The sequence below is a fragment of the Malurus melanocephalus genome, unplaced genomic scaffold (assembly GCF_030028575.1).
Source record: "Malurus melanocephalus ecotype Western Australia unplaced genomic scaffold, MMel_1.1 scaffold_48, whole genome shotgun sequence".
Classification (NCBI taxonomy): Eukaryota; Metazoa; Chordata; class Aves; order Passeriformes; family Maluridae; genus Malurus; species Malurus melanocephalus.
In genome coordinates, this window is record NW_026623280.1 from 2037356 (window position 1) to 2055144 (window position 17789).

The window sequence follows — 17789 nt, forward strand, 5'->3', positions numbered from 1 at the left end:
CTGGCCAAATTGAAATGTTACAGCATTTTAACACTTCAGAACTGGCTGGTTCAACTTTAATTTCCACTTAATGAACACCATCAGAAACAGTGGTCACAGAATGGAAACTGGCTATACATGTCAGCCTTGTTAGTATGCCAGCTTTTAGCCACTGTACTAATCTGAAGTGCTGGGCAACACTTCACAGAGGCAGCTAATCATTATTAATTCCTTTAGAATTCATTGCAATAACATCAATCATGGCGAACTCATTCGGTATTAATATGGATGTAATGTGAAAATGAATAATGCACACAAGAGTTTTTATATTCCTATTTTAGAAAAATAGTTATGAACAGTGTATTTCTCTTTCCATCATCAAATCAGAGCTACCGAGAGATTTTCTATCAATTACCTTCATCATCATTCCAGCTGAAATCTTGTCAGAGCAAACATATTTCAAAGGATTATATCCAACTCCATTACAGCATTCTTCRCTCTTTGGAATAAGTTCAGTCTCACAGCATTTTACTGGCACTTGGTCATTCTTTCTAACATGTGCTAGGGACTCACCACTGGAACCTGAGCAGCATATGGTATCTGACTTATTCACGTACTCTTGCCCACAACAGAACATCCCTGAAASAAGCAAACAAATTTTTAAAAAACAGGAATGTGAAATGTAAGTAAATAAATAAATAGATAAGAAAGGAGAAAGCTCACAACGCAATATATCTTGGCATAAACCCACCAGCAGCTGGAATTATGCAGATTTAGCTAAARTGAGATTAAATTCAAACGTGAGGTGACTGAAGTAAGCATCCTGACTTCCAGACCTACTGAAAACAATMAAGAATTAGAGGAATAAACAGGGTCCCCTACAACCAATGTTCACCATGGCTGAATTTGTTTAAGAACTTTTCTATGGAATACCACACCAATGTACTACTGGGCACAGCAGGTTGGAGATGGATTGCTGATGGAATTTCCTGTAGAATGTTAAAACTAAACAAGCTTTCAATGTACTTTCTACTCAGGTCTCCTTCCTACCCCCCTTACATGGGCAATCTTCCAACAGTGTACCTTAGAATTCCAGAATTTATCATATAATTTATATTTTAAAGTAGGGGTTCATATTAGGCAYCTAGAGCTGAATGGGTCACTTGAAAAATACCCACTGTGAAGCTTCAGTCATCTAATACAGAGAATTATTCTTCAAGAAGTTAATGTCTAAATATAATTTGCATTTTTATAACAGAATTGATAAGGTGCCAAAATTAATTCCAGTGTCYTTTTTCTAGTTTTAATAGTTTCATTTTTAAATTAAAAGCTCATCATAATCAGAATAATTTTTCATATATTCACACGAAATACTGGTGTTGAACCCAACACCATCTAAAGAAAGGGGTAAGTTTTAACTTAGAACTAAACATTACAAACCATAATTGGCAATGAAATAAATGTTATTACTAATTGAACTAGAAAGGTATCACACAAAAAACAAAGCTGTTATATAGTGTTACATCTACAAAGTAGTTTGTATTTGACATAATTTCTGTCATATGTAGGCATTTAAAACACGTGCAAGAGTGGCCACTTTTTTCACTGCCATTTATTGCAGCAGATCTGTCTTAGAAGTCATACATAATGAAAATTAATCTTTAAAGGTATGATCCTGCTAAAGCATTCAGAACATTTCATTCCAGTCACTGGAATGACTAAAAATGGTGAGGTTATTTGCATACTTTACCTTTTTTCAGGGCTGGTTCTATTCACAGCAATCAAACTGTGATCAGCAGCTCTTCAAGAGGTAAAATATTTCYTCTTGTTCACACCCTTTTTCCAAATCATCCTAGTATTCTACCAATTTTAAACAGAGAATTAATGCAGAAAACTACTCAATTCAATACTAATAAGGAACTCAGACAGCCCCAAGGGACTTCTGACAGGCAAACTAAAATTTTGATAATGAACTGTTTTTCTATTGAAACAAACAAAGCTGTATTCTTTCATTGCGAACCTCATCTTTGTTTAACTGAATTAAATTTTTCAGCCAAGATTTCACTCACATAACAAGAAGTGACTCCCTTTCTAGTTTCTTTGGTAAACCATTACTTCTTTAATTATTATCAACCTTGTTCCAATGTGATAAATTGCTAATTACTTAATACCCTAATCAGCGTTCATTCTTTGCACAGATAAACTGTGACAGCGCCATTAATTTAAATAGTAATTTCACTTAATGGCCAGAACGGCACACCAGATTTTTATGCAGCATTTTCTGAAGACTGCATCCATCACTGCAATATTCTGACATAAAGATGTCTGACGTGCACTAACTCACTTAGGGAGAGCAGATGTTGCAGAGCAGAGTTTGGTAGTAATTCCCAGAGTGCATCACTTCAGCATGAATGAGCTGCAAAGGCAGAGGTAGACAATCTTCTGAAACTGCATTGCATAGCCTCTGACCTTTCCTTAATTTATCACATGTAGCACTTGACTCCTGAACCTTGACACCTCAAATGTACAATTTTAAATATGCCCCAAGAAAAACAAAATAAGACCGTACGATATTGATGGATTGATTTGCCTTCTAAAAATCACTTTATTCAATTGCTTAAGGATCCAGAAATTCCTATAAACCCTTGCTGAATTCAGCAAAATATCAAAATGTAAACTATTTGTTTGTAACTCAGTTGGAATGTGTGTGTCATATTTTATATATTTATGTTTCATAGGCACGAAATGCATTACAGCAAAAAGAAAATCCACAGGCTGGAAAAGACACTTCCTGCTAACACTGATTTCTGTCAACAATTATTTCATGTTCATCCCTAGCAACTGAAAAAATTTATAAACCTAGCTGAGTGATGAATTACTAATTCAGTAAATCTGCAAAACCAATGCTTTCAAAAGGGAAAAATGAGTATTAACAGGCTTAGCCTTTGGAGCCAGAATAGAGGATCAACAAAATACAGAGCCAGCGTACATTGCAAACTACTCCAAAAATCCTTGGCTTACATGTGGGTATTGCAACTATTACAGATCAGGAACCACAACAGTACAAAGCATCATCTTTCATGAGTCTGGGATGTCAGTATAGTGGCATTAAAAGAAAAAAAAAATACAGAAAGGGAGAAAATCCAAGAGTGGTTTTAGCTGACATTATCCTTTATAGCCAGAAATAGAGAACTTTGGATAATCACAGTGCAGCAGTGGGGCTCAGGATGTGCACGCACACCACTGCCAGCCTTGGCCAGTAGATGTCTCTATGGTCACCCCACTAAATAAGGCCAACAAGGGGCGAAAAAGAAAACCTAAGGAAAGAGATATTAATAAATAAAGAGGGAAAAAGTAATGTGGGATGGACAAAACATCTCTTTTTGCAAGGCACACTCTCTGAAAAAGGTATGCAATGGTAAATGAAAAGGTTGTATGATTCAAGCTCTTAAAACAACATTCAGGGCCAACCTGGGTCTAGATTCAGCAGAAAGACACTGATTTTGAACTTGTCATGCAACAAAATAAGRCTGTGTACAAGGCTTGCACTTTTAGTGATCAAGCTTTTTCTCATATGCTTTTTCTGGAAGGACTTAAACCTCTCAAACAAAATCTTTAAATTGTCACTAGATTTTTAGCTAAGGCATTCATTGCAAAGTACAAAACAATGCTTTAGAAGCAATTCAGCTTTTGCAGAAAGCCATCCCTGTTACCTCTTATCCTTCCAGATAATGACATCAGCTTTCCAATTACCATATTCTTGCAAAATTCTACTTATCCATTTGCCAATGATAAGTAAATTATGGTTTTGTGTAAGAGCATTTTTTCCATTAGAATCATTATAATAATTAGGGTAGGGAGCAGGTAGATTTTTGTGTCTGGCTTGTGCATATTTATGATGTATGTAGCAAGGCTGAATTACCTCAAGAAATTAGGCAAAAACCAATTGAGCATGATCTATATGAAATGATAAGAAACCACAATCTATTCTACACTTAATGCAAAAGAATACCATTTCTTTTCAACTGTGGTGCTAATTCATCTTTCAAACTTGTATTTGTGTTCAGCTGTGTGCTGGCTCACAGCGTAAAGTCCTCACAGAAAACCTGTGGGCGATGAAAAAAGCCACTGTTTTCTTTTTTAATAGCCAAACAAAAAGTGTCATCCCGACCCATTCTTGAGAAAAATAGTGTAAATGATTGAGCGTTTTAGGCTAAACACATTTTTAAAAGAGGGATATAAAGGTTTTTAAAATATATATATTTAAGGGGAAAAAAACTGTTAAGAATACATATATACTGAAATGAAGAACATAACTTTCATCCCAAGATACCTGTATTACACTCCTACACAACTCATCTGCCCAGAGAGAGCAGTAAAAACATAAACGCTACCCCAGCAGTTCTGTTCCAACAGCATCTGTTAATTCACTCCATTTATAAAATACATATTGACAAAGACAACTGAACTGGGACCAGGGAGATTTGATTTGGTGTGAGAAAGTCAATTCAATGTGATTTTGTTAAAGGGCTCCTGCAGGCAAATAAAAGAGTTTAAGTAATAAAGTACATAAAGAGATGTTTTATGAGCCAGRCCCGTCTTGCGGCAGCCACACAAAGCACGGCTGTGCAAGAGGGCCTTGCTCAAAGCTGCTATTGTGAGCATGGATGCTGTAGATCAAGCACAATTAGGGATCACRGGGAGAGAGAGGGAGTTAAAATCATGCAAGCAGTGCTCTCACAGCATACACACTGTGAGCCCCCACTGGAAGGGAAGGATAGTGTGGAAACCATAGGAAGAATTGCAATGCTCTTCTGATTGACTTGTCCTGACTGCCAGCACCCAACGAGGGTGCTCCTAAAAACCACAGCCACTAAAGGATCCTGGGAATACAAAAAAATGAGCTGAAGACAGAGCTTATTTTTTAGGGAAAGGAGGAGCTCAGCCTTCAGATCTGGATTCCTGGTTATATATTAAGATTCCTAGTTGTACAACTGGAGGCTCGAACTGGCATGCACTGTCACTCAGCTCTACACACCAGATATAACTGGGCACTAAACCTTCATTATTTCTGTGCTTTGAAACCATGCTCCCCTTTGAGACCACAGGAGYTTCTGAAGTCTTTTTGTCAGGCTGAGGAAGCCTAAGGCTGATGTGATATAATTTATCTAATAACTGTGGAAAGAAAAGACACATGAAAATATCTGAATAGGGCTTCTAATAGTACCTCCAATCTCTGTCATCAGATCTTCACAGAGTGTTTTATGAGGAAGTAGGGTTCAGATTGTACCTCTGAATGATGGAGGAATTTCCTATCATTTGCAAGAAATTAATGACCTACACCAGATGAGCCAGTGAGTAGTGCTGGGGATTAATTTTTGTTAATCTTGTTAAACTATGGAAGGTTAATTTTGTTAAACTATGGAAGGTTTACCCCCATGTGAGGGATGAACATGAGGGAGGGGCACAGACCACCATGCAGGCAGCATTGCAATCTTCATTTTCCAGGTGACTAACCCCACATATCCAGAGGAAACGGAAAATCCCTGCACTGGGATCCATGGCAGCACAAGGTGGACAATCTAACCCCATTGAGAGGAGACCACTCCTATTTCCTGACTTTCATAAGGGAAGATCATTCACTCCTTTTGAATCATCTGGTTTCTCCAGTCCCCGCAGCTTTTGCACAAAGGCAAAGAAGGTTACTGAAAGCTCAGCATTTTGCATTATAGCAAAATAGGTGACTGAAGTGCCACAATATTTTAACAAATTGGCAAACACACTTTAAATCTGAGTGTGTCACTTCAGAACAGCTGGTGTCACAAGAGATTTAGAAAGATAAAGACCTTTCTTTGTTGAAGGCTCTTACCTGTGAGAGGTCTGTAYGCAGTCCCCTCCTTTTCATCTCCACAACAGACTGAGTCCATGCTTACAACCCTTCCACCACAGCACTGCTGATTGAAACTGTCATGCAGGGATCCACCACAGCAGATTTGATTGCCTGATGTAGAGTAAGGCATTCCCTGGCAGCAAGAGTCACCAATTCCAACTGAAACTCTGTTTTCGTCTTCATTAGGGCAGCATACTTCTCCTGTCAATATAAGAACTCAATATAAGAGTACAATTAAAGATTTTATCCAGTTATAGCTTTTTAAATTCTTGAGGGGCTTTCATCAGAAAGCAACAAATACGGATTTCACACAGCTTCATGTACAGAAAATTCCATGTGAAAGGACAGAATCACTTGGTGCTTTAGAATGATATAAAAGTATTATATTCATTTGTAATAATGATTGAAGAAATGTGCATTCATTAATTCAGGCCCAGGACACTGTGAAAGATGTCAAAATGCAAGCATGACAGAGACAAAGCTGAGAAAAGCAATGAAAATAATGGCTGTACATATGACAATTATACAGCTGAAAACCTTTTGCAATTGCAGCTACACAGTAGAGAGAGCACACTCTTGCTGTATTTAGCAGAGCCATCAGCCTACTTATTCTTGGCAAAAAAATGTCTGGTCTCCTTCAAAATCATTACACACTTGTTTTCATGAATTAATTCACAATGCTTAAARCATTTTTCATGTTTGAGTATTGCTCAGGACTTCATCTCACAGAGAATTTAAGGATTAAACTCACTTTAAAAATTAAATACCACCATCACAGCTGGTGGACTTGGCTGCTACTTAAGCAAAAGCATCAGCTTTTGCAGGAAGAGACTTTAGGATACGACTGCCAGTGACACTGACACTGTAATGGTGGGGTGGGGAGGACTGGGATAAGATGTGTGCTATGAACAAAGTACATACTGCAATAAAAGATACAAAAATTTTGATAAATGGTAGGAATTTTYATTCACTAGTGTCTACACTTGATCTGGTGCAATGTTCTAGTATTTTTAGATTATTTGTCTGTGTTGCAATGTTTTCTGTGGATCAAATGTCAATCAGAAAGAGGAATGGTTTTGTTTTGCTATTGAAGATGGGTAGTAGAGTTGATTGAATTATTTTGATCCCTGAACGTTAATCAAAGAAATGTGTTTTGATTTTTAAAACTCATCTTTCTCATTTAAAACAATATTTAAAATCCTTTTATTATGAAAGGTTGGGAATTAAAGACAGAGAGCTCTAAACTCAATGCAGCTTTTGTCAGAAATAAACATGTACTGAAATTGTAACAGATGAGGGAGAACAGTGCTTTGCTTTCTCCCCACATTCCTTGCCAAAGAGGTGCCTGGGTGGTAGTAGAATTGTTTGTTCTGCTTCCCATCTTAGTTCTGGGATGGATGTTTGCACTTCTYTGTGCACTACTGTTTCAGAAATTGAGATTCTGCCTTCCTAATTTGTAATCTTCCTACCTCCAGCCCAGTGTGCTTCAGCACATCCCGAGCTATTGAGCTGGCCAAACAACATCTGCGAAATATGTATGTTTAGAGAGTTTCCTGTATAAATAACTTTATCAAATAAAGTCAATAATAAACAAAAAAAAAAAAAAGACAAGAACAAATTTTTAGAGTATAATAGATATAATCCGTCTAGGTACTTCATCATATTTTCCTCGGAAGCTAATTTAGTTGCTACACAGAGAAAGTATTAAAACACAGAATGTAGCTTACATCTATTGGAAATAAAACTATTTTTTTTAAGAACCATTAGACATAAGACACAAAGGATCAGTAACCTCCTCATTAACCTCTCAAAATGGGATCCATTCCCAGCTAGGCTTGAAAATGTTCTCCCTCTGAAAACTACTATGCAGTCTTACCAGTTAATTGTTATCCTTATCAAAGAATGACCCACATTAACATTTAGCTTGAGGTTATTAGCATATTTATAAAAATAAAAAAGAAAAAAGTGACCAACAGTGTTCATGTTGCTGCCCTTTACAGTATAGAAAAATAATGCAGCAAGTATACTTAGAAAAAAATTGTTTAAAATCATGTTCAAACATTCACCATTTCCTGCTTGTGGACTGCTGACTGAACAAGAACTGCTTTCAGACATAAGACATTTTGTTTCACTGTGCTTTCCTTTCTTGATGTAAACAACATTAAGCTAGTTAACACAGACCACTGAATGGGGACAGAGGTCACAGTATAATCCCTCTGTTTCAGTACACTGAGATTAATGAGGTCAGCAAAATACCCCTCCCTGGTTCTTCCATGGGATAGCATTTTTCTGATGACATCATGGAAGGCATTCTAATATTGTGATATATGAATTACTTTTCGAAAGATCAAAACTTGGGATGTGCCGAATGTGTTGGCAAAATGCCAAGCATTTCTGAGCTTATGGAATGTGTGCCAGCTCKTGAGTAATGGAAGCATTTTAGCTCCTGACCTGACAATTGCCTACAAAGAGTTATACATTCTGAACATTGGCCCCATGAAAGGGATCTCTCCTCCCCCTTTTCCTCCCTTTCCCTGTCAACAATGACCCATCCAACAAAACGGAAACCAAACTCGGAACAGCAACACAGAAGCACAGTTTTGGCAAACTTCCCAAATTGCTCTGAGAATAAGAAAAGGACAAATTACCATCAAAGTTAATGCACATGGGATGTATACTTTGATCCGTAACATTAGTAGAAACAAAGAATAGACAATGTAAAAACAAGTAGAAGGGATGTAATGCAGAAAACCAGCACCAAATGCTAACAATTGCTCCACAACAGAAATGGCTGTGGAAAATCACGTGAAGTCAAGTCAAGCAGAGAACTAAACTTCACCACTAAATTGCCTGACGGTGTTCCTATTAAGCAGAACTGCCCTCCCCATTATGCAGCACTTACTGCAATTAAGTATAGTTTGGCATAAATTAGTTCTCTGGGAAATGACCCAATCATCAGGTTTCATCAATTAAGCCTTTCTTGTATAAACAGAGTGCACCGTGTTTAGAAGACAGAGTGAGATTTTCTTTGCACTGAACACAAGTCTCGAAGACATCTAGAAACCTTGATAAATCTCACATTTCTTGTTTTCATTCTCCTTGGCTTAACAAATATATCAACTTTGTTGTTTKGTTTCATTCCAGCAGTGGAAAGTCATTGTCTCTTACCTACTAAAACTCGGGTGTAATAACCACCACAGCACTGATGTTTYGGTTGCACAGCATGTATCTGCCCACCACAGCAAACCCCTGGTGAATTAAGAATAAATGGAATGTACTTGTCCTCACAGCACTGGAAGCCAGGTTTATAGTTGTGCAGAATCCCATTACAACATACCTAGGAGTAGTGGAAAAAAAAAAAAAAAAAAAAAAAAAAAAAAAAAAAAAAAANAAAAAAAAGAAAAAAAAAGAGAGAAAAGGAAAGAGAAAATCTGTAAAGCAATATCTGTTAAACAGAACAAAAAAAAGAAAAAAAAAGAGAGAAAAGGAAAGAGAAAATCTGTAAAGCAATATCTGTTAAACAGAACATAATGTGTTGTGTGGCAAAACAATGTGTATGAAAACATGTATCCCAGTGCAGACACTAAYATGACTGCAGTCAAATAAAATGTAACTTGGCTTAAACTCTGCCCTCCAGCATTATCAGACTTCAATAAACTACTGTGTATCTGACAGAATGCTGCTATTCTGCAGCCTTCAACCATACTGCACCTTAATAAAATAGTCCATTAATATGAATCATCTTCATATGCCTTGCAGACTGTTTGAATCTCTCAATGTGGAGTAGATTGCAATACATGGATATAGTCTACCATCACCTGATCYTTTTATTTTTCTTCCCAATTCTTGTTTATTTATTTATTTATTTATTCATTTATGATGAAACCCTTATAACTAAAAAACACTATTTCCCAATATGAGCTCTTGGGTTTTCTTTCATATAAAAATAAGTGGAATTTTCTTCTTATAGCACACAATCACAATCAGACAATGTGATCTCAAGAGAATCGTATTTATATAAGGATTTTTTCCCCAACTCAAAATTTATATGGAAATGAATTTTGAAAAGGCCTGTTAACTGTGGACTTCTTTCTAGATGCTGTCGAGAAAATTATATGCTTGAACAATCAAATAATTATTTGTACACTTGCTCCTGTGTCAGTGGAGTGGCACACTGAATACCCAGCAAATYGCACAGCACAGTCAGTAGAATAACCATAAAAATGGTAAACTTGGAACCTACAGCCAGTGCAACTTATATCAGCTCCTTGCAGCTAGACATGAAATGGAGTTGGCAGAAGGKCACAGACGTTAAAGCAGAGCTCCTCTTTTGTTTTCTTTTGAAATGGACCTTTTCCCCCACTGACTTTTACCATGTTCTAAGTCAGGTTATCTTAGCAGTGAAGAAAGAAGGTGTTCCTCTATCTCTGAAAGATCTTAATTTTGCCAAGGAGCTTTAACTATTACCTGACCAAAAAAAATCTTAAATTAATTTGTATTAATAGGCTGAGGAAATCTGTTTTGTATTATAATTATAATGTTAATAGAAATATATACAAAATATTATTTTTCTTATGTCCTAAAAAATCTTTGACTTCAGAAAGATGATGCTTTGTCTTTGAATGGCCATTATTCCATCACCCTTGGGAGTATAAGGTTAGGTTCTGAAGTTACAATGTACAATACAAAAACAATAGGTAATCCACATGAGGTAGGACAGGAGGTTCCTATTTCTTCATTGTATTTTTAGAGTTTATAACCTTATAAGCTTTGAATTGTGACACTTTTTTTCTGCTTCTCCAGTGCACTTTCCCCTTTAGCATCTGCTTAAGACTACCAATGTAGATTAATTTTGTCATTTTCTGTTCAGGAGTTTTGCATCTCTGTAGAGCCTATTATATTATTTTGCTGTCCACCTTGTCATTGGTAATATAATCCAATTTATGAATTTAATTAACCTACTGTTCTTTCTTCCAGATCATTAGTTAAGATGTCAAATAAAACTCTGCTTTACACCTCTTGTCTGCCTCCTGGCTTTTGGATGTTTTGCAGTGACTGGCATGCACTCCAGGCTGAGTTTTTCTTCATTTACATTGGCTCCAAAGAAATCTAGAAATTTACCTGGTCTCTCTTGTGCCAGTTTGCTCAGCATAGATCACCTTTAGAAACAGCTCTTGACAATTGTGAAAATGCCCTATGTCATCCTTTTCACTGCAACCTGAGCTGGAGACACTAGTCAGAAATTCTGTACCCCCCTGAATGAAAGAAGGCCAAACACATGTTCCTTAGGCATCCTTGGTCCCAGTTTGTGTGCCCCTTGGGATTGTCTGGTGTTTCCCTCTGTGATCTGTCTTGCCCAAAATATCTTCTCTTCATGGATTTAATTTGTCATTCCATTTTCCATTCTTTTCCGTAGTGGCCACCACTCAGATTTCACCTGAACACATTCTTTCCACCTTTTAGATAAAGAAAGTTGCACTTCTTTGGCTTTATCCAGGCTCAAACGCTTAAGCAGCCATTTTACTCTCCATGAGATGCTTCCAGTTTTGAGAAATGCCACTTCTCCTGTGAATCTTCAGTAGAAGGAGCTGCTCTGTATATTTCACACCAACACTGGGAGGGCCACTTTGGTACTAACTTTTCAACACTCAGTTTGAAACATTATTTGTAAGACTGCATTTTTACTGGTATCTCTCCTTTTCCTCCTCAATTCCCACACAAAATCCCACATGCTTTACATCCAGATGTGTTACAGTAGTTTCAGCAGCTACTTTCCCTTTTAAAAAATTACTTAAGATCCTCAAATTTCACAGCATCCTATAGACAGTTTCCAAAGAGGGATCCAGCCAATTCTAAAACATACTCAGACTCTCTATCTGGCATTATCAGCTGATACAGTTGGTGCTATTATTATATAGTTTCATAACATCCTCTGCAGTCAGCTTTTGTGAAATAACACTTTTTTGGCAGTCATCTAGTGATAGTTTCTATTTGCATCAATATTTAGCCCAAGGATTCTGCATTATCAATCCATAAAAAAAAAAAAAAAAAAAAAAAAAAAAAAACAAAAAAAAACAAACCCAAACCACTCAAGTAATGCTAAAATCGCATAATAGAAAAAGAACAAAAGCAGATGGATTGAAAGCTACAGTGGCAAAAGGCTATTATTAGCTCATCCTCTCAGATCTAAACAGTCACAACTRGATGGGGCTATTATGGGCATGGAAGCAGAAAGCTTGGAGTGAAGAAATACCAATGTTTTAGGCAGGTTGCAGATCTCACCCTTGCACAGAGGGTTGAATGCTCAGCACACACTTGGTAACCAGAAGATCTTTGCTATCTGTGGAGATGATACAAGATGTTCATCCTTAGCTGTCACAGGAGCCCTTAAAAATATCAGCAGACCTCACAAAGTAACTCCCAAATCAGTCCTGTCATTCTCTTCCCACCCAAGCACACAGAGGGACTGTGATCCAGGAGCGCAGGGACTGGGAAGGGTTGGGCCCAGTCAGCCATGACACCAGCACAGAGTAACCATGTGTACATCCTGGCAGGCAGGATTACACAATATTGCAACCATTTTTAAAAATACTCCAAATGTACCTATGCAACTCTCTTTTAATTACAATTGTGTCATCCCTGATCCCTCTGCTTGCTGAAGACTTTGCTGAAGGATATTATCTGRTCTTATGGACACATGCCAGTTGAGCTAAGACTGATTTACTCAAATAAACAGATGTGCGAGGCAGCCATGTTTATCCTTCTTGTCAAACGCTTGCTGCCAGAGCCACTTTGTGAAATAGCAATTCACAAAACACTCCTAGGAATTCCTATTAGCTACAGGAGTTCATTAAAAATTTCTGCCTGTGGAGCAAACACCAGAGTAATGATTGACCCATCATGTTCTCATGTGAGAGGGAATATTTTAAATTAGCAAGGCTCATTCTTTTTTTACTTAAATGATCTCTGATTCTATATAGACACCCTTTTTAGCTAAGTATACTCACACATTTCTTTTCTCGAACTGTTGTTCTCTTCTGGTAATTGATACAGACTTAGATCTAAAATCCATGAGCAGAAATCATTGTTATTCTTTTACAAATCACTATTCATTATCTTCCTAAAATGAGTTTCATTTCCTGTCTTTCGTGTGTGTTACAAGAACTGTAATCTTTTTAAAGGTTCTCTAAGCCTGAAAGAACTTGAAAAGAATTTGCACAATATTGCTAACATTATTACTAAATTTTGCATAAATATTGATGGGATACCCTTCACCAACGTCAAGATATGTTATGTTTCACTGCTGAAAATCATGCTTTTGAGGCTGGCTATCAAGCCACTATATTGCTCCTCCCATCCTCAAAAAAGAGTCCTGTTGGTGTTTTAAATAAATGACACATTAATTACAATGAGTAAAGTGTTAAGCCTGTACTTCCCACTAATGCCAGTTATATTCGATTAGTTCATTAACTGCAGATTTATACAGCTTGTTGCACCTGAAAATAAAAAGTGCTGAAGCTGTATTAACACCTTCAGTCAGGATCCTTTTAACTACTGATGTTCACACTCGCGATGCAAAGCGTACAGAAATTATTAGCCTTTATGCCACTCCTTTAATTACATTTTTACTGTATCTGTCTCATTATTTTCAGAGTTCACCTCAGGATGTCAGTCACAACAGGCGAACAGTTGGGTAGCTCCATGGATAATACAGCAATGCTTTCCCAATTGATACTGAGATGATGCTACCTGATGGGTGAAGCTCGGGACACTCCCTCGTTAATTGAAGTACCTTGCAAAACTCATGGTGTGCATTCTGTGAGCAGATGTCTCTTTTGAGACCTCAGATATGTGCAGTTATGGATCACAGCTAAAGACTGGCAATTTTGGAAACACTGTTAAAGGTATACAGGACGTAGGGACCTTCCTGGCAGACAAAATCTGACATTGGAGTGTATTCTCAGCTCTTCTGCAAAAATAAACACACAAAAACATTTCTAAATTCCTTCTGTGCTCAAGAAATAAATACAAGCAAGTTTGATTAAACATCAAGGTAAGCATAACAGACACAACAATGTGTTCACTTTAGTTAAAGTAACAAAGAATCCTAACACTGAAGCAGAAAACTGGATAAAAACTAGAAAGAAGTAGTAGGGATGTGATCCAAAGATTATTAAGGATGGAATAAATGTTTGGTCTTTACTGGGCTTTACAGCAGGCCTGCATGAGCCCATGAATGTGCATGCACAAATGTGCCTCRCAGTGAAAAGGTCACTTGCCCTTTTAGAGATTCCCCAGGTGGCTCTGGGCAAGTTGGTTTATTTGCAGAGCACAGTCCAAGGCAGAGACTYTAACCCAGATCCCAAACACAGCACACGCATAGAGCAGTGCAGCCTGTCTCCTGGGAGGTTCAACACTTCTTTTCTCACAGAGCTGTACCACCCAGCTCAGCCAGGGCTAGATGAGGAGTCTCTGCATCCCACTGCACTGCACAATGACAATACATCCTGGTACTACTTTTACAGGAGTGGATTATATTTTGGTGATCTCTTGTGCAGCTGAATCATAGCAAATCCCTCTTTTTCTTAAATGCCTTACAATAGCAAGCTGATGATGCCAAATGTAATCCATAAATCCATAAGGAAAGGTTAGTAAATAAACAAAGACATATCTCCAAATAATTTTTGAACAAAAGGCCTGGTTCTCCTCTCATTTTATAGTCATTAATTCAAGAAAATTTTAAGAAGAAAATCAGATCCAGTTTTTGTCTTGTATGCAAGGTGCAACAAGTGACTTGAGCAAAAGTGAGAACTCCACAACCTATTTGTCTATTGGAACTAYCTAGAAACAACTGTCACTTTTGCTGACTGGTCTATCATCAAATGACCAAAAAAACTTGTTTATTATTCTGGATCTGAACATTACTTAAGTTGCTCAGCAATTAATTCCTGGTGGCCTCCCTTCCCTATTGCCTGTAAAATAAATGGACAGTGAGTAGGCCAGGCTGGATGGGGCTCTGAACATGGTCCAGTGGAMGGTGTGCCTGTCCATRGCAGGGGGTTGGAATGAGATGGTCTTTGAAGTCCCTGCCAACCCAAACCATTCTATGGTTCAATGGACTGCAGTTGGCACTGGGATAAGAGGCTTTCTTTGGAGCAAATGTACACTGGTCAGTGTTGCTTTTCACTCCTGTCCAGCAGACTGTCAAATCCAAGGATCACAAATACCAGCATAAAGCCTGACAGTGAGTTCTATGAAAGTATGAGAGWGGACTGCCACTGTCTTACGCTGTCCCTGGCACACATCCCAGTTTACAAGGTACACGGATGCACCAAGAGCTCTGTAGATGTTTCTTATGGACATTTTGGATGGCTAATGTGTACAAATGTAGCAAGCCAGATAAATCACTGGGAAGGAAATTTCAATCAATTCAACCAAAAAAATTGCCCCCATGTCATTTCAGTTTCCTGTGGACCTTCCAGTCRTTTATTATATATCCATTACTTAACAAATATCACCCACTCCTAACCACAGTCTGGGAGAATGCAGAGAGACCATTAGAAYAATGTAATGCAAAATTAATTAGAAAAAATTAGAAAGCCAGGAAGCCATAAAAATAAATGAACACTCTCCAAGCTTGAGTTATCATAAATGGACGAGACTGGAAAAATAAAGAACAGAGAGGAAAACTTCTAAAACTAATTTAATTCAAATTTAATTCATGCCCATGCCAGGATGTAGTACTGCATCAGAAACCTGAAATAAATAGTTTTACCTTTTAGAAAAAAAGGCTGTCCATAATTCTCTTGCAAGATTTCAGAAATACTTATGTTTAATAYAGTATTGCTTTCAAGGGAATTCAAAAGCTAAAGCTGTGTTGGCTGGAATAATTTATATTTTGATTTGAACCCCTCAAATAACTCACTCCCTTAATTACTGTCTTGTCTGACAGGGAATCTGGTGAATACATATTGTTTGCTTTAKCCACAGAACATGTGATGATGTCTTTGACAAATAGAGACACTATTTCATGACATTAAATCTTACTTTCAAACTAAGAGTTTTCTACCTCATTTGTCAATAAAAACCATTACAGACTCYGGCTATGCTATTGATCCTACTCCTAAACAGGAACTCATATGAAGATTAACCTGAAAATAGCCATAATTTAAAAATGCATCTGACAAATCACAATAGATCCCATTCAGAGTTGCTCATCATTGTCATGTAACAGCTACCCACTTGCAGCTGAATCTAAATGGATTTTCTCTTCTGGCAAATCTGGTCATCAAGCATTTAGCCAAGGAATAATTTAAGAGGGGAGAAAAACCTCCAGCAAGCCATGCTAATAACCATCATTTTCCATGAAGGATTTGAGGAACGATTCTTCACCCAGACAGGAGGCTTATTGTTTTGCTAGCATTTTTCAAATTCTACATACATCTAGAAATTTCCTGTGGTCTTTCCATGGTCAAGTGCAATGACTTTATGTAAAAGGAGCCATATGAACTACCAGGTATGTACACACATCCAGTATTGYCCTGTTCCAGGTACAGATCCAGYGCTTTCCCTTGTTAAACTTCATAAGGCTGGAGATTCTCTCTCTCGTTAATTTGCTGAGGCCTCCCTGTCCTCAAGGGAGTCAACAGCTGCTCCCAGTSTGGTGTCCATTGTCCCAAGCAGGATGCAAAAATACACACTGAGACTGATGTGTATTCACCATGCAATTTGTCAGATCAGGATGGTGCCAGCAGACCCAAGAGGTGGCATTTCTCAAACTTCATTACATGTAGGTTGTGTGATTTACTTGGGAACATAAGTAGCCTGAATTCTTGGGATGAACATCTGCACCATACACATGGARCAACGTTTTCTGAAGGGAAGGAACTTCAGAAGTTTCATGTTGGGAAGTGGTCCACACAGTGGCTGGGAAATTAAGTCCCCATCCAGACCTGCAACATGTTTGAAGGGTTTTTGAAACACAGGTTCTGGCTCAGCTTCCTGTGCAAGGAATTTAATTCACATGTATTAAAGTGACTTCTAGCCTTAACCAGCAGGTAAAAAGTGAAAACAATCTGGAGAGTCACCTCAAAACTACACCAAACCGAAGTGTCAATTAACACATTCATAAATGTTACCCAATTAATTTCTCCTAAAAAAAGAAATAAGGTCAACAAACAAGTACTTAGCAGAATCACTTGTCACAGCTGATTCACATATAGCTATCCCTCTATGAGCTCAAATATCCATATTTGGTTTTAAAGAGTTTCAAGATAGCTATCAGAGCCTTSATTTTAAAGTATCAAAAGAAGCAGAACCCTCTGTTTCCTTTCCCCTGCTAACTAAAGAGTTTTGGTTCACACATCAATTCCTAAAAGTACTATTTTTCATTACATGCATAACTTAACAAAATARAAGTACCTCCGACTCTGGATGATAACACACTTCTCCACAGATATTTTCATCCTTTTTACATTCTAATGAGATGCACATTCTATTACTTTTGCTGCTCCTTGGARTCTTCAATGAAGTACACTTCTGCCACGCTTTACGTAGGAGTTCATACCCCAGGATAATGCCATTTGGCTGTCCTGGTGATGCCCAGTTGATTTGAAGAGAYCTGCAATAAGAAAATCAACATCTGTTAAACTTTTGGAAGTACTTATACMTCTACAGCTACTTACACTAAATCATTAGCCTGGAGTAGTTGGTTTTTACACTAGTTCACATGGAACGAAACCTTTCGAAGTTTCTACAATGTTCCAGATAACAAATTTCACAGATGTTTTAATAACCAAAGGTGTAAAAGTTTTTTTAAATATCAACATGTGCTAATACTCCATGAAAACAAATGACACATGCAATTAAAGTCCTTAAATGATGCTGTTTAAATGACACCTCATTCCCACTTCTGGAAACT

General features: G+C 37.5%; 1 protein-coding gene across 2 annotated transcripts in view; it reads right to left on the bottom strand.

The window, feature by feature from the left end:
* USH2A (usherin) overlaps positions 1-17789 on the bottom strand; it is a 367630-nt gene that overhangs the window by 81984 nt on the left and 267857 nt on the right. For both annotated transcript variants that reach the window (XM_057365137.1, XM_057365136.1), the window contains 4 exons: positions 17291-17489; positions 9038-9206; positions 5849-6070; positions 395-618 (listed from right to left, as the gene is read on the bottom strand). In XM_057365137.1, the coding sequence (XP_057221120.1) occupies positions 395-618; positions 5849-6070; positions 9038-9206; positions 17291-17489 (814 nt within the window). The remainder of the gene's footprint in view (positions 1-394; positions 619-5848; positions 6071-9037; positions 9207-17290; positions 17490-17789) is intronic.